Below are 18,729 nucleotides of genomic sequence, written 5' to 3'. Positions count from 1 at the left end.
AAAAAAAAAAACAAAAAAAAAAAACAACCTTTATGAAGGAAGAAATTAAGATCCTAAAAAATTATTTTAGCAACACGTAGCAAAGTCTACCAGAAAAAGACTGCTTCCTAATTTAATTTATTAACATTTAATTGACAATTTGCTAGTCTGGTGAGACCTTCTAAGAAATAGTGACACTAAAATGTGTTAGAGAAAATGCTCGAATTATGTATACATATTTGTAGATAAATACAGTAACAATAAATTGTACAGTAACAAGCAAATTGACAGTTAACAATAAGCAAGTGTATACAATTAAAATATGTTGAATAAGCCCAATGTTGATTTTCACCAGCAAAGAACAATAATGTTAGGGTTCAAATCATGATTCTCTAATGAACAGACAAGATAAAAATAAGGGATAAAAATGTAGGTACAGACAGCCAAGTTAATTATAAGAAACTAAATAAACGCAATGAAAGATGAAAACGACTGTAGATGGGAGAAAAATTTAACACCTATGGTGACACATGTAGACCAGGTACTCTATTTTCATTAAGATAAAGCCAGAATAAATTATTTGACAATATACTTTGTTTACTAAAAGAGGACAACTATTTCTGTTGGTGGCAGGTGTGGCGTTTTCATTAAAGAACAGTGAAAGGATGAGACAGTAATGATAGCACTTGTATATTAATTAACAGTTCTGAGACCCTCTCATTAATCTTTGATAAACTGATAAATTTAAGTAGAAAGACATGATGAATCAAAATGTATGCCAGTCTTAAAAAGAAAATCCTTCAAAACAGTCTCAACATCTAAATGGTAAACGCACAATAAACTCCTAATCTGGCATAAGATTTTTTTAATTCAAGGAAAAAAATGTGAATGAGTTTACCTATTTATAAAAATGTGAATGATCAACAGCTCAATGGCTGGGTTCTCACACTGTCTAATGTCTAAGTTCAATCTTAAATGTTCATCTGGTATAGTATTCAGCTGTCAAGAGGAAGCAACTCAAAGGACATCACACAATCTATAAACCAGCTAGAAGGAGCCATCCAGACTTTGCCCTGCCGAACCCTCTCTGGGCGATGATTAGACAAGTCCTCATAGATGATATACTGTGTACAGAAGCGCTGGTCAGAATCTGGCTTGGCATGGTACGCGACTGTATTAATGGTTTGAGTCACGTCACTGTCTGGCTTGGGCTTTCTACTGAGGATCTGGCCCCCAGCTGCGGTGACGAGCTTAATAAGGTTGTCCTTTGGATGGTGTTTGAAGGCTCCCCCAAAATAGAAGTAGCATCCATCAAACAGCTTTGGCAACTGAAATAAGCAAAAACAAAAACAAAAAAACTTGTTAAAAGCAAAACAAAATATTTTAAAACGCTCTAAATAAATGAGAATAAAAACTAATAGTCACGAGCAGTTAAGCAGTTACTCAAGGAGGTGCTGGGACAAGCTGTATTTCAAGTAAACTCTCTGGGTCATGAAAATAATCATGCATTTATAGGTTTCCTATTTACAATTTTTTCCCCTAAGATCAGTCACCATCTCAGATAATTTTTACTCTCCTCAGATTTCAGGTAAATTTTGTAAAAAAACCAAAAATGCAAACAAAAACTGTTCATTAAGCTTCCTTTATCAGAGAGTTTATTCATATTTTGTGGAACTTAATGACCCAAAAATTCCATAGGTATATGAAATACGCATCAGTGATACTGGGCTAAACTTAATTGTAAGAATAACATCTTATCTATGGAGTTTTATCCAATTCTTCCCATCCATATTTAGGTCCCTATATTACCAACCTAAGGTTTCCAGGGCAGCCACAGTGCTCCGGGGTGTGGCCCACAGGGTTCCAGGGATGTATTCCCTGGGGCACAAAAGATTATAAAGCCATGGCTAGGGATCCATTAGCTATGAAACGTACTTTTTATAAAGCGTACTTCTGTGTGCTTTAGAAAAAAAAAAAAAGAAAAATAGTTTCACAATGCCCTTCTCTGAACATTTTTCTTCATCATTTCTAATATACTTACCTATATAGCAATAGGATAATGGAATATCATCCATTAAAACTGCAGGACACAGCAATAAAGACTTATGTAACTAAATCTGAGCAGCACCTGTAGGTTTTCTTTCAAGTTACTTCCTGTGTCTGTGACTTACCTCAGGTTCTGAAAGGTTTATGGGAATGTTTAAGATGCCAAAAACCCATTAACGGTATGAAATTATTACCTTCTGGATTTTACTGCTCACCGTGACCATCTCTCAGAATCAAGTGCTTGAAATAAGTACAATTAAAATTTTAATCAGTCACCTGTACTTGTTGAAAGGGCAGGAAAAGTTTTTCCTGATGGTGATAATAATATTCAGTTATAATAAGAACAATGAAAGTAGTAGCAAAAGAAAAATACCAGCTGTTCTCTGTTGAGCCTGCTTCTCTGTGGTCCTTCAGGAATTTCATATTTTTCTTCCTGTTCATATTCTTTTCTTTGTAGACATGCTTTCACCCCTGACAGAAAAAAAAAAGGATAAAAGCAAAATAAATACCAACTGAACATTATTTCTTTCTCATTGAAATTAAACAATTTACCTAAGTGGGTTTTCTTCGTGATTTTGTTTCAAAACAGAAATCGAAGTTTTACTTATGCCAAAACAAAATGTAATAAAACTGGCTTTCATATAAAGAAAATATAAGCAATCTCTCCTTCAGAGGACTGAGCAATGAAGTAGTACTGAACACTAACAAATGTTAGTTTTCTTTCTGAAACACCTAAATCAATACACTATTTCATACACAAAAAATAAAAATCTAACGTTATTTATAGCAATTATCAAAAGGAAGGTGAATAAAAAGTCCCTCATTCAGTTCAGCCCACAACGATCTGAACATGAGTGCTCATCATTCCCACTGCTCATTTTCAGACATGTCTACTCTCCTGTTAGACTGTAAGTGATCTGACATTAAGGAAATCGGTTTAGCACCTAGCTCAGCTGGCCACACAACAGAGACTCCACAGTAGTTGTTAAAATAAACAGTGCACAGAGACTAAGACAAGTCTGGGATTTGACAGGTACACACTGATGTCACCATTCTAGAGATAACTTACTGAATATTTCCAATGCTTTAGAGCTACTTCAATTGAAATGTTTGAAAATGCTACTTAACTTATAAAAGTCAGAAGATTTTAACAACTCAATGTTCCATCTCTTCAAAAACAGAGCTGTGTTGAGACTAAATGTTTTCTTAACTCGGGACTATCAATGCATATTCAAATTCAACACTCGATCTTGGGCTACCTATAATTCCCTATCACGTGATTCTTAATTTGTTAGTTTTGCTTGTGCTCTCCTATCTCTTTCCCCAGTGTTTTTAATATAAAAATCATATTCAGCCAAGATTGCTACATTGAATTTCTAAATCCTACTCTTCTTACTAATTAATTGTAAATATCGTGCTTTTGCAAAATTTGTTTGCTTTCTGAATGTAATAAATTATATTTATAAATACTATAATTAATACTCAGTGAGTAAAAAACTATCTAATGAAACTAGTATTAAAACATTAACCTTACTGTGTTATTGAAAATTAGTTTCAAAATAAAATTTTTGCCTAGGTCAAAGTATCATACCAAAAACACTACCAGTGTGCCTGCTGGCTACATCATATATGTTTCCATGTGAAACACCAACCCCCACCAAAACATCAGCAGTCTAACTAAATCAGTGACTTATCTCAAACTCATTATTTTACACGTAAACTATTACTTTTACTTTTTATCTCTTAAGCAAGTAGTCCTCTTCCTAAATCTCCTTTCCTAATGATATTTGCAGAGCATTCAGGCCAGAATCTTTAGATAAATGATTACGACAGCCTGTAAATCCAAGGACTTAACACTGAATACTCCTATGAAATCTACTGTAACAAGTGAATGGCTAATGTCAATTACAGAAATAAAAAAATAGGCTTTGTCTATACTGGCTGATTATCCATTTTATGAGTTTATTTACTGCCAAAAAAAACATATTAAAATGGTATCTATTGATCCTGGCAACGTGTTGATGTTAGCTAATCAACAGAGCTAAGCCTTACAAGATACCAGAATGAGATAAACATGGCATCAAGAGAAATGAGATGGCAGACATCAAGAAGGTAGCATGGCACTTCCGCAGGAAGATGCTAGTGCTTTTATAGTATAAATACACCTCAAGTCATAAAACTTTCAGGTTTATAGCTATTGTTATAGCTATTGTAAAGTAAAGCAGAAAAATCCATGCTCTAATAACAATTACTGAGCTGAATGAAGAATACATTCCCTCGGATATTCTCCTAGTCCAAGTAACAATGTGCTAACTTTCTGTCACATAATAACAACTAAAGAAGAAGGAAAATACAGTGTTTTGTACCACTCCTCCCCCTCCCCACACACAAACTAAGGAACAGTTTCCAGGTCTATAACATGCTTGAATGGTGACAAAGTGTTCTGTTAGAATTGCAGTCATAGCATAGAAACTATCAATTTTTTGAAAGCCAGGAGTGACATCTAGTCCAAGGGTTGCAACTTGAATGCCTATGAAGGCCAGTGGATTACATAAACATGTGAGGAACGTGGTGTTAACTGGTAGAAAGTTGTGGAGAAAATGCACATTATACTTAAAAACACAAAAATTAAATGCTTATGCTGGACATAACCACATAAACTGTATCTGCTTTGCCCCTCTAACTGCCACTTTAAAATCCTGATGCTTCATCTAATCAACCTCTTCCTTTCACAGAGAAGGAAACTTAAGTCCTAAGATATTTAAGCAGTTTTCCCAGTGACATAACTGAAATAAGAACTGATATATCTTCCAGTTCCTAGATTAGTTCAAAATCTTTATTCTTCTTTAATCTTTATTTTATTTTTAAAAAGCATCTCAGAAAACTCCAGGCATTCTCTATTCAGATTTAATATATTGTACTTCTTTTGGCAATAAATCACATAAACAGTTAATAAATAAATAATAGGAGGATCATTCTTTTTAAAAGCTGGCCAAAGGATATACGAATGGCAAAAACTGCTGACTACCTTGGACGTGTGGGGAGAACAATGCATCCAGCTTTGTCTTCAGCAAATCAATGAGTTTCATTAATCTCACTGCTGCCAAAGGTGCCGCTCTAATTTGTACCTTATGAGTTTCAGAATAAAGATGTACTTTTCGGTACATTTAAAATAATTACAAATTCATATTAACTTCCTGGTGAACATTTTAGATAAACTGTACTGATTTACTAAAGAAGAAACAAGAATGAAATACTTTAAAATAAACTTTCAGTGATTTAAATGGTGCTACATTAACATCATCAAGGAAGTAGGAGAATCTTCCAGCTATAACATTACCTAATTAACAAGCAAGCCTAAATAATAGATTTTTTAAAATATGAATAGAGGCATATCTCCTTTTATTGTGCTTCACTTTATAGTGCTTTGCAGATACTGTATTTTTTACTTATTTATTTTTCAATTACAGTTGACAATATTACTTTATATTAGTTTCAGGTATACAGCATAGTGGTTAGACATTTATATAATTTACAAAGTGATCCCACCTGGCACCATATATAGTTCTTGCAGTATTACTGAGTATATTCCCTACGCTGTACTTTACATCCCTGTGACCAATTTGAAACTACCAATCTGTAGTTTTTAATCCCTTCACCTTTTTCACTCAGCCTTCCAACTGTCTCTACCATTTGGAAACCACTTTGTTCTCTATATAATAGATGATATGTCAAGGTTTTATTTACTCCGTAAAAGTTAAACTGCAACAAGAATTCTTAAGCCTATTTTCCGTGTTAAAAATATCAGACCGTTCACAACATTCCTAGACATAAACTCATCTAAAGTATGATATATACTGTAACACACAGTAAGATTTTAAAATAGGCCCTTGCTCACCAATTTAAAGATACTTCTTAAAATTTAACCAAAATATATTTTATATTTGTAATAATGTACTTAATAAAGTCTGTATTATTCTATCATCTGCCACTACATAGTTTAGCAGAAAGATGAACTCCTATTCTTTCAAAGAAGCATATACAAGATCACTTGTTAGCTTTCTAAGCTAATAATTTTCAGACTCAAATAACTTTACATGAGTCATTATTTATATAAACAGATTTCTACATATTCCAGAATGATACTTTAAAATATGTCAAGATGCTATATCCTTCTAAAAGATATGCTTTATATCCTCTTTTTTACTTTTTACATGTTTCATTATATTTTAAGATTTTGACTGAAGCTATCATTTTACAGAAATACAGGCATGAACTTCTTATCTTATTAAAACTAAGAGATTCTTTCAGTCCAGATGTATTCTTGATCACGTCTACTATTTCAAGTAAGCTTTCCTTTGGACTGGGTCATATTACTTTTTTTATATACAGGTAAGAAACCCAATTCCCAAAGTCCTGCCTAATTCAAAGTCATTAACTCCAAGTCATTAAGGTTGCTCTGGCTACCTTAGCAAAGCCTGGAATCTTTGCATACTAATGCAGCTTATGAATTCTGGGCAACAGTAATTTTTTTAAAAAAGAATCTTGTACTCTACAGAAGGTACTCCTTTATTCTAAATTTAGTAACCACTCTTACTTCCTACCTCATCAAAGAATATATATCAATAAATGTGGATTTTCATTTTAGCTGCATGAACCACTGATGATGTTCATGGATCTCTATTAAACTTAGTCACTTCCTGTCATTTTAGAAGGAAAAAAAAAAAAGGATCACAGAAATGAAAGGGGATAGGGAAAAAGGGGTTCCTAAATTCACAGCTACACATAAATAATTACAGAATAGAATCAACGAAGACAGAATAAAACTTCAGTATGGCAATCTGTTAAACAGCCCTCCACGGAAGGCCACAGAATTTGCTCACTCTCTTCAAAAGTCTGAGCAGTAAATAAACCCATATTTTAAAAAGTTGTTACTCTTCTGGAGCTACTCTCAAAACTAAAAGTACTAAATGCCCCACTCATGCCATCAAAAAACATCTAGATCTGTAACTGCAATAGCACTGAAAATCGGATTAAATATCACTCAGTCACCACGAAATGTCCAGAAAAAAAAATACCATCAAACATCATTTTATGTCAAAACCAAAAGTCCTAATAAATGTCATTACATCTAAACCAGGCACTTAAGTAACTCAAGATAACAGCATTATTAGCAAAATAAACATTGAAGAATTTCCCTTCTCATTCTATTAAAAATTAACACCCAGGCTGTAAAAACATAAGAATTTATTTTTAAAATGCTTTTCTATTAGGCTTTTTAGTCAAATAGGCTAAGATATTACTTTACAAAAAAAGAAAATCAATCACATGAGGAAACCTTTTAAAACAATGACAAACAAATGAAAAATCAACTTATATTCTCACTGCAATTTTTGAAAAACTGGGTGGCAAGAAAAAGAAGACATAATCCCAATATTACGAAAGTCCATAAAGATTGAAAGAACAATGAAATGAAGGCTGAAAAGGTAAAATAAAAGCTGAATGCTCCATTGATGCCATTCTAAACATTTACATTTGGGATATCATAGAAAATACTGTCATGGGTCATTAGATTTTGTGATTCCATGTAAATACCATTTAACAGCTGGTTATTTCTGGCTAGTTTATAAGCTGGTACTCTTAATTACACACATACTTACTCATATCTCTTTTACTTAATGCATACCAAGAATCAGGTCAATTCTGTCACAAAAATATATTACCATATCGTAAAATTTTCTTGGGCAAAATTTGAATATCAATTTAAAACTTTGTATTACAAATTATAATATTAAAATAATTCTTTTTATAAATATGGTTAAAGACCAAACTCAGTCTAATATCCCAAAATTTTCTTAATAATTTAAAAACTCACATGTGTTCTTTTTTTAGTCATATATTTAAAGTACAAATATTGATGTAAGAATTTGTTTTGATTAAGATGATCACCATATCAAAATGTATTTGCCTGGTCTGCATAACGGGTATAAAAGGTCTGGTGTATCAAACTAGAGAAATATAGACATAAAGGTTCTAATTTCCCTGATTAAAACTGAGGCCCTTATCCATCCAATTACTCTTTAGAAAAGACTAAAAGAAGATATACTTTCTAACTGCTATCAGAACTGAGAAGTTGAATTTCTTCCTAGAGAACTTAAATTTCATTTAACAGACACATTGTTTTTAAAACTGTTATAAACAAACAGGCCTCACTAACTTACCTACCACTGGTTTCTTTTTATGTCTCTTTGCTGTATGCATTTACATATTTACATATTGTTGAAAGTAAAGATATAGCTGTTCTATGCTTTTTAAAGTTGAAAATCTTGTTTTTCATAATTCGTCAGTTTTCATAATAAAACAAGTTGAAAATCTTGTTTTTCATAATTCATCAGTTTCATAATTATATAAAGATGTGATTTTCTTCAGAAAATATTTTTCAGCATTCCAGAATTCTCTTAATTCTCTCATATATAGGTTATTCTCCCTATGTTTTGCTATTAGAAATAACAATGCAAATAGTTTTATTCTTTCATCTGTATTACTTGTCGAGAGTTAATTCTCATAAGTGAAACTATTAGATCAAGGATGTTCATTTTAATTTTTTTATTCTTATAAAAGATTTCTGCAAGCATAAAGTTGCCTAATCAATCTTAGTTTATCGAAAGCTTTGACATGTTAATTTTATAATAATTAACAAAGTCTGAAATATAAAAAAATACATTTATTTTTTAAATTCCACAGCACTCTCAAGAGCCATTTGAAGAAACAAATTTTAATAGAAAAGTATAAGCATGTTAATCTGATCATGAGGTCATTTATAAAATGATGATGTAATGATTGTCTTTTAGGTTCCATCCTCCTCAACTAAAACAAAAACCACCCTATCCGGCCCTTCCTCACCTCACAGACACAAGTCCAACGCCAAGTGTTTGGCACATTCCCACAGCAATTCCCTTAGGTGTTGAGGACTTTCAAAACTTCTACAGCAATAATTTTATTTAAACTTAGATGAGAGTGGGGAAAAAGAAGAGATTATTAAAGAAAAGATGACAGCCATCTGCTCTCCTCTTCACAATGAGATGAAAAATGAAGAGGCAGAATTAAATTTTTTATAAAAAGGTTAGGCTAGAGGAAATTCTGAAAGCAGTATACTAAAAGAACAGGTCAATAAAAGATATTTTCTCTTATTGAAGGCTAGTTTATATCTTTCGGATGCAGTTCCACCTTATTCACACTCTAAGAGCTGAATAAAATGACTAATTTGTGCATCTTCTATTCTTTCATTACCAAAGTTCAGCCTTACGCATAGTTATAAATTGCCTATGAGGAATTAGCATCAAAACTAGGACTAAAACAGAACTTCAGCCACAATTTAATCTTGAAGAAAGAAATTTTCCTCTCTCTATCTCTCATTTCTGTAAAATATCTGTAAAATAAATATGATGAGACAGAATGGCTGGTATAATAGTAAAATTATGGCCTATTTTAAAAATCTTCATGCCAAGTCCATTAACTGTAACGCTGTAATACACTTTACATATACAATGTAATGAGATACTAACCAATTAAGACCAAACATTTAAACAAAAAACTTCAATAGTTAAATTTGGATAATTATCCTTTTTGTTAACTTAAATTTCTTTAACTTGTTAAATAAGTCAATTATCTATAGAGAATGTTTAGATAAAATTTCCTCTTGAATCTACGTAGTTTATGGAAAACCCCATAAAAAGATATATTAACCTATTTCCTGTTTAGGAAAAAAAAAGTGCAGCTTGCTGCCAGCATTAATTTAATATCAGCCTCTTTGAGGCTGAAGCAAATCTAAATTGTCTTCAATGTGAAATTAAATATAAAAACTGTTCTTGGCGTTACTTCTAAACAGAACTTTCTTCTAATCCTAATGTAACAGAAATGTCTAATGTACTGTATACTTGAAACTAATTAAAATTTTAAAAAGAAAAAAATTAAAAAAATAAAAACTGTTCTTTCTAAACAGAACTTGCCACTAATCCTAATATAACAAAAATATATATGATGATCAGTATTTAATAACTTCTGTGTGTGTGTGGTAAATTTAAAAGTATGGAACAACACAAAGCAGAATATCTATGATTTGACATTTTCAGCGATCGAGAATTACTATATTTTGTAAATGGAAATACCACTGGCAAAAACAGAATGCTATAAATAGAATGATGTCATTTATTTCCAAAGACTATCAATACACTAGAGCGATGTGAAAATAACAAAAGCAAGATATTTTGTGGCAAACTTTGGCGGATGGTTAGGACCATCATCTGTGTGTTATCTTGGGGCAAACGCTGCAGACGCAAGCACTGCCAGTGAGTATTCTCGAGTCAAACGGGAAACGGATTAAAGTTTCTATATAGTTAAGCCAGGATATCCTCAAACATAAGATTTAGTTTTAATAAGTCATAAGTCTTTACAATTAATTTTGAAAGCTTTGGTCTACCTCATCTTTCTTTAATATAGATGGTTTTCAGATAGTTTTGAATAGCTCTGAACATTTTTTTAAAAATCAAACTATATGCCTAACATGAAGAACAATATAGAAACTGTAAGACATATATATCTATATGGAAAGAAGGTATTTGAGAGTTCTTGCCTTCTTTTTATAAACCCAGTGACTATTTAAAGTAATTGTCTCAAACCTATTTCTCTTTGGATTCTGTATTAGAAAATATGAGGATATGAACTTCATAAGAGATTCTATCCATCTTTATCTTAAAAGAACTACTAAAATTAGAATATGTTATTCACTACTGTTGAGAATCACCAAAGAGCACACTATTATGTCAGCTTGAGTACATCAGTGATTTTATATAAAGATGACATGGCCAAGCCATTAAATTGACAAAAACTTCCAATTCTTAAAGAAGGCAGATTTTATGGACATGAATCATGCAGCTTACGCACGTAACCAGATGCAAGTTCGGCAAATTCACAAGAACTATACACTCAAAGTAAGTGGTAAATGCCTTAACATTACCAACTTCTCATGGATTCTTATTACCGATACCTTATTATTATGAAAATCTATTTCTTCCTATAACCACTGGCAAGATTTCTGGCACATATTCAGTACAAAAGGATCTATAATCATAGAAACATTGTAAATCAATTTTTAAACACTGAGGCCTAGTAAGACTCACCATAGATTTGAAAGAAAAAAAAAAAGGTTAAAAAATGGGAATGAAACAGAAAGAGAAACTTTACTATGTAAATGGTCAGTCCAATTGCTTATCCTACTTCTTAAACTGATTGTAACTGAGAGAGACTAGTAACACTCACTGATGGGAACAGACAGAGTGGCATTACTAGTCATAGCCACTTAGCTGGATCAGACCTTATCAGTCTAGACTAGCATCACAACAAAAGTGGTAGCTGCATAAAGGACAGGCATACCAACTGCTAAAACGAAACCATTTTACACACCAAATCAACTTCAAACATATTAAATTAATAATTAAGATCTAATAAATCAAGCACTGCACTCTACCAAAAAGCTTCAAAGCACAAAACCATAAAAGTTTTTAAAACTAATTCTGATGCATCTTTAAAAAAAAGTTTCATCAAAAATACACACTATTCTTTTTTAACTTTTTAATTTTAAATAATTATAGATTCATAAGAAGTTGCAAAGAAATGTACAGGAAAGTCCCATGCACCTTCGTCCAGTGTCCAAGGTTAACATCTTACACAACTACAGCACAATATCAAAAGCAAGACTTTGACATTGATACAATCCATACAGCTTATTCAGATTTCATCAGTTATACAGCACTCGTGATGTGTTGTGTTCATGTATAAAGATCTATATAATTTAATCGCATGTGTAGCCTTATGGAAGGTAACCACCAGTAGGATCAAGAGACTCAAATGCATGATCACGGGACTCCTCCTATAACCCCTGGCTGCCACTATTCTTTCTAAACAATTAGTTAACCGAAAAGGTCAATCCACTGTCCTATTTTAGCCACTGTATCCAAAGTAGATACTTTAGCTATTAAAGAGTAGAAATAACTCTGTATGAGCTTCTTTCTTTATTTAGTTTTAAGTCCTAAGCAAAGCCAAGGCTAAGAAAGGCAAACAAGTAAGACAGGGAAGGGGAAAGGCAGCTCTCACGGTGGTGGTGTTGACCACTAACGTGTGGGTAACGGGAATACATTTTCAGCAGAGGTTTAGATAATAGCTGGTATAACTGCCCCAAATCAGGTAGTATAAGGCAGTCCAAATTGCCCAGCAGCTTCCTAAAATATACTGGATTAGTTAAGAAAGCAAAACGGTGTTTTGCATGCAAGTTTATAGAAATCATAGAGGGATAGCAATAAATCACTTACATTTCATAGCAGTATATTTAAAACATACATTTATTAAGTTAAATATACTATTTAATAGTAATATGGATTGCTTGGGCTTTAACATCAATGACATAATCTGTTTACTCTTTATTAAAATAGTTGGTATAGTAGGAAAAAAGAAGACTTTAAAACCAGAACATATTTGTAGACATTTACCAAGAACACTAAATGATACTATTAATATGAGAAGATTTTATAAAACGCAGTAACTAATCAGAGGTAAGAAAATTAACATAAGGTGCTTAAATAATTATTGGCAATAGTGCGATATGAAAAATGAAATTCAGTCTACTTAATTCATTTTTAAATTCTCCCAAATCCAACACTTACATTCAAACTTTAGGATCCAGCATCCACTGAGAATCCCGAGCATACATTTCAGGGTACTTTGAACTTTATCACCAGGAACAATGACATGAGTTACTACAAAGAAAAAGCAGTATGAGAAACAGAAATATAAACCAAAATAATTCTTTAACTAGTCTGCTTTTTATAACTAGTTAGTCTACATTTTATAAACTTTAATCTGAATTTTCTTCAAAGGCAACCAACATGAAAAATCAGATCATAAACCACATATCTTAAAGCCACATTAGCAAATATAATTTTCCTTTTATTTTCAAATTAAAATTGAAGAAGTAAAGTATCACATGCACTATAATTTATCAGTCATTAAAAAACCCATAAATTTGCTCTTCTGATATACTGTTCTGTCCTAAACTAACGACAAAGTTTTAAACTTTGTCGTTAGTTTAGGACAGAACAGTATATTTCTTAAACAAATTCAGTTTATAAGTAGTTTACAACTATAAAAATATTTTAGATTTATTATGAGATTCAAAGTATACAGCCATATCTCCATGGAGTCACACAAAGGAATTACTTACTTAAATTTTTTTCTACCAAAAATAAATAAATAATCCTCACCTGTACTGTCAAACTCAGTGCATTTTTTAGCCTTGAGAATTGCTGCAAGTTCACTGAGCATTTTCTGTTGTTCTGAAGAAAGTCCACTGCCTATAAGTACAAGAGGACCATCTCTACGCTGACCAGTGTGCATCTGTTAATGAAAAGGGAGATGCCACAGTGTTAAAAACATTTAAAGACTAGAAAAGAATTAAACTGATCTTCTATTGGTTTAAGCTTGAAATTTCACTACTTAGCTCTCTCTACCTGGTCATTCCCAATGATTTCTGAATCATCACTCAAAACCTCAATACATTTGAACAATTATTTTTCTATTTATTTTCCCAATAAAAGTCAAACATAATACTGTAATTTTCAAATACAAGACATGGGGTCCTCTTACATATGTGAATGTATATGTACAGTAGACATCTGGGCTCTCAAAGGTCCAAAGAACATGAGTGAAACACTGACGGTATGATCACAGATATAGCTCAGAAACTAGATTAGAGAAAACTGGTATTTAAATATTCACTTCACATATTGAAGTGATCATTTATCCAGTCTGATGCCCTACAAAATTACACCTAAATTCCTGGCAATACCTATGAACAGATCAATCTTAATAATTCACTCACTTGAAATACATTAAATAAGTCTATGATGTGTTAAGTATGTAAACAAAACATTTTTTAAAAGACTTTCATAAAAAGTCTTTTTAAATGGTAATATTCAGCACTTAAAAGTTTAGCTTCCTGAGTTACTTATTCCTCTCAGGCTCAACTTGCAAAGTTTATTTTTACTTGACATGTCATGCACATCACACGCATATTTACATCACATTTCTCACTATGTATCTTTTTTATTATTCACTAAATTATAAGATCATGTAACCATTTCTATCCTAAACATTGTAAACACTCCATAACATAAAAACAGTTCAGTGTACTTTATGTATTGTTCAATTACTATATGATAGTAATATTAAGAAAACAGTATTTCAAAATTCTTGTCAGTTATACACGCGAGTGCCATAAAATAGCTCTCAATGGAACGCCTTACGTTCTAATTTATGTAATCCACTTCAGCTAAATTAGTTCTGTACACAAAATACAAGAATGAAAAGGTATCAATTCTAAATATAGGATATGATACTATTTCTACCAACACAAGGAAAGAACCAAAGTGGGTCATTTTCCTATCAAAGTTTTTAAAATTGAATAAAAAATAGAAACTAGCATTAATTTCTCATAGTTAAGGAATGCTATTAAAAAAAAAAAACATAAAGCAAACAGCTGCTAAAGCCACATGTCTGACTAAAGGGTCGGGGGGTTGGGGGGTGTGCTGAGAGTGAGTGTGTGCAGGGGTGGGGTGGGGTGCATTTGCTTTAAATAATCAGAGGTCTCAAACCATGAGATTCAAAAGACATTCAAAAAACATCCCAAGGGTTCAATATCCTGATTTTATAGAATTAGATATTATGTACATTAGCATTAAACAAACTTATTTAAAGAATAATTTGATATGAAACGTTTTCTTAGATAAACTAGTTATTCTTAATTAATGAGTTTTTCAAAAATAAGGTTTAAAAAATTATGTAAAGAAAAAGGTTAAACATGCTGCTCAGACGGATCATGGGCAGAGAAATCACAAAATGAATATGGCAAGCAGCTTTTTAAGACTTTAAGCTTAGAGATTGCATCTTAAATTTAAAGAAGTGCTTTCCAACAGCCATTCATCTTTACCTGAAACAAAACTTCTAAATGAGAAGTAGAACCCCACCCCTTCCCTTCTGCATGATGATCCTTGAAAGCAGCTTCCAGAATAACTTAGAAATCACTGATATGAAGGATTTTAGACTCAGATACCCAAGCACTTGTGTTTGTGTTTCAGCGGCAAGCATATAACATGACTGGTCCTCTAGATTCATTCATGCATTCCATATACACTTATTAAGCACCCGCTATTTGCCAGACACTGTTCTCAGTGCTGGGGCTACTATAGTAAACAAAAGAGGCAAATCCCTGCCCTCACATACTTTATATTCTAGTTGAGGGAGAAAAATCAATACAATAATGTCAGGTGATAAAGCAGGATCGGGGGGTAAGAATGCATTGGCAGGTTGCTATCTAATATACAGCAGTCCAGAGAGCTCTGGTAGGAAGATGCTGGAATCGGGTCTGAAGGGAGTAAGAAGCACGCCATATGGGCACCTGGTTCCCTACATTTGTTCCTTGCAAAGACAAGAGCTAGTGCTAAGGATCTGAAATGGGACATGTTTGGTGGATTCAGAAAACAGCAGGATGGCCCAAGTAGCTGAAAAAGAATGAGGAAAAGGGAATCTAGTAGTAGCTGGAGGAAGGCAAATCCCAGAGCTGAGATTTTAAGGATTGCACATAAAGAAAAATCCCTTTCAGTTTTGGACTTGTTGTCATCATCTTTTCCTTAGCCAAGTATCTACGATTAAGATAGTAAATAATTATATTTACAGGCCATGTCCATGTGACATGAAGAAAGTATAGGTTTCCTACATTTAATGAAAACACAACAGTAACTGGATAGTTGAATTGAGAGGATAATCACTTTCCTCTTTTCTGAAGGGAACTGCTATCCTCAGACTCCAAGAATACCATAAGGATATCTTTATTTTTGACACATTTAAAATAGTCTTTCTCCAGCTTTTACATAAAAGGAACATTGGCAAATGACAACTTAGTTATGCTATGTTCTGCCAGGAGAGCTCAAGTTCAAACGAATAAAATAAGTGCCAATTTATAGTTGTTAAGTATGTTGAGACTGAATGCCTGCTGACCTAAGATTTAAATAACGTGTGTTCTAACTGATCCATTCAAAAACAATTTTTTATGGCTGGTTAACCCTGGGCAAATCACAACCTTTCTAAGTCTCAATTTTCTCATTTGTAAAATGAGGAAATTAACCTGATTTCTAGGTTCTCTTCCAGTTCATTCTCTTCCACTTCTGCCCTTACTAGACAAGAAGTCTCTGAACGATCCTAGATGTCAACATATCCCGATCTCTTATCTTCCTCCATCTGAGTAGTTGCTAAATATAGCGAGTCTACCATCCATCTCTCCATCCCACATCGCTACATACCACCTGCAGTTCCAGTCCTGTCCATTTCACGCGTGGACTCTACGACAACAGCCTCTTACCCAGTCTTCAGTCTTGTCCCACTGCCACACATGGAAGCTGCCCCATTAACTAGAGAAATAAAGTCTGAACCCCTTTTCAGGGAATTCAAGGCCTTTCACAATATGATCCCAACCTGGCTCTTTACCTTCAATATCTCTAACACACCTTATGCCTCTCACACAAAGCTCAATTTTCTCAGATTTCTAAGGTCCTTTATGATAGCTTCCTTGTCTCTGAGCAGCTGATCCTTACATTGGGACTGCCATCCTCACTTTGTATACCTGACTGCAGTGAGCAATGTTGGTTGTCCACTCAAAATCTATTCCTCACTTCCTACATGTAAAAGGAATGCAATTTTGTTCAGATACCACTCTGCAAGGAATGACCCTATCCTTCAACCATGAAGTATGTCAAAACCAACTGTGTACCAGTTCTGACCAATGAGACATAAAGGAAGTCCACTAGAAGGCTCTGGGGAAGGTTTTAGTCTTTCTTTTTAATGCTGGACCCTGTCACACCTGGAATTGTGGCAATCATCTGATAACCACTACAGGGGAGATTAGTGAGGACAAAGCCACCAAGCTGAGAATGGCAAAGGAGACAGACAGTGAGAATTTCAGTCACTGGTGCAGCCACTTAACTGCTGAACTAACCAAGTGGAAAGCTACCCTACATTGGGATAATCTTTATATAATACACTGTCTTTAAGCATTTGAAAGTTTTCTGTTATTTGAAGCTTATTTAATAACATTATTTTTTTAATCAAGATATAATTGACATATAACATTATTAGTTTCAGGTTTACATAATTGGACGTTTTGTATGTATTACAAAATGATCACCACAATAAGTCTAATTAACATCCATCACCACATACAGTTGCAAATTTTTTTCTTGTGATGAGAACTTTTAAGATCTATTCCCTCAGCAACTTTCAAATATACAATACAGTACTGTTAACTACAATAACCATGTCATACATTATATCCCGTGATTTATTTCATAGCTGGAAGTTGGTACTTTTTAACCCCCTTCACCCGTTTCGCACTGCCCCTCCATTTCAAACCCCCTCCCAGCACCCACCCCCTGGCAACCATCAATCTGTTCTCTATCCCTGAGCTCACGTTTTTTGGGAGTTTTGTTTGTTTTTAGATTCCATTATAAGTGGGATCATAGAATATTTGTCATTTTCTAACTTATTCACTTAGCATAATGCCATCAAGGGCCATCCATGTTGTCACAAATGGCAAATTTCCTGTTTTTATAGCTAAAAAATTATTCCACTGTATGTATGTACGCGTGTGTGTGTATATGTACACACACACAACAATGAGTCAGGGTACCACATTTTCTTTATCCATTCATCCATCAACAGATATTTATGTTCCTTCCATATCTTGGCTGTCATATATAATGCTGTAATGAGCAGGGCGGGGAGAGGGTGGTACATATATCTTTCTGAGTTAGTGTTTTCGTTTTCTTCAGATAAATACCCAGAAGTGAAACTGCTGGGTCATAAGGTAGCTCTATTTTTAATTTTTTGAGGAATCACCATACTGGCTTTCATAGTGGCCATATTAATTTACATTCCCAGCCAACAGTGCATAAGGGATTCCTTTTTCTCTACATCTTCATCAAAATTTGTTATTTCTTGTCCTTTTGATAACAGTCATTCTAACAGGTGTGATTCTCGTTGTGGTTTTTATTTGCATATCCCCAATGATTATTGATGGTGAGCATCTTTTCATGTGCCTATTGGCCATGCGTATATCTTCTCTAGAAAAATGTCTGTTCAGATTCTCTGCCCATTTTTTAATTTTTTTTTTTTTTTTTGCTATTGAGCTATAGTTCTTTATACCAATAGCACTCTATTGAATCCCTCACTAAAGCTTTTACCTTTAAAAGCTTATATGTTTTTCGTCACCTTCTTTGTGAAGCTCTCCCTGATCCCTCCGATGTTAGAGTCTTCCTTCTATATGGTTCTACTGTACATTTTTATGGCTTTCATTATAAGTTTATGACATGTGCAATACATTTTTTACATCTATATTCTCCATAAACTACAAGTTCCTAAGGAACGGCACTATCCCCTTTATCTCAAGCTTGTACTTCTCTCCTAAGCGACAGACTCACATATTCAACTGTCTATTCAATATCTCCATTTGATGTCTTACAAAATTGGCAATTTCCCTCTACATGACAGCAAATGGTACTACCATCTATCTACTCCACTGCTACAGTCATAGTTACTCTTTCC

The 18,729-nt window shown here is 33.3% G+C and overlaps 1 protein-coding gene across 1 annotated transcript in view; it reads right to left on the bottom strand.

Annotated features, from left to right (window-relative positions):
* Positions 1-98: 98 nt before the first annotated feature.
* Positions 99-18,729, bottom strand: part of BARD1 (BRCA1 associated RING domain 1) — a 70,952-nt gene continuing 52,321 nt past the window's right edge. Inside the window, 4 exon segments of the mRNA XM_006906758.3 lie at positions 99-1,307; positions 2,399-2,496; positions 12,744-12,836; positions 13,341-13,473. Coding sequence (XP_006906820.3) covers positions 975-1,307; positions 2,399-2,496; positions 12,744-12,836; positions 13,341-13,473 — 657 coding nt within the window. The 3' untranslated portion in view covers positions 99-974.

This window comes from Pteropus alecto, unplaced genomic scaffold, assembly GCF_000325575.1.
Source record: "Pteropus alecto unplaced genomic scaffold, ASM32557v1 scaffold110, whole genome shotgun sequence".
Lineage (NCBI taxonomy): Eukaryota > Metazoa > Chordata > Mammalia > Chiroptera > Pteropodidae > Pteropus > Pteropus alecto.
Note: the sequence above shows the minus strand (reverse complement) of the source record. Positions and strands in the feature narration are given on the sequence as shown.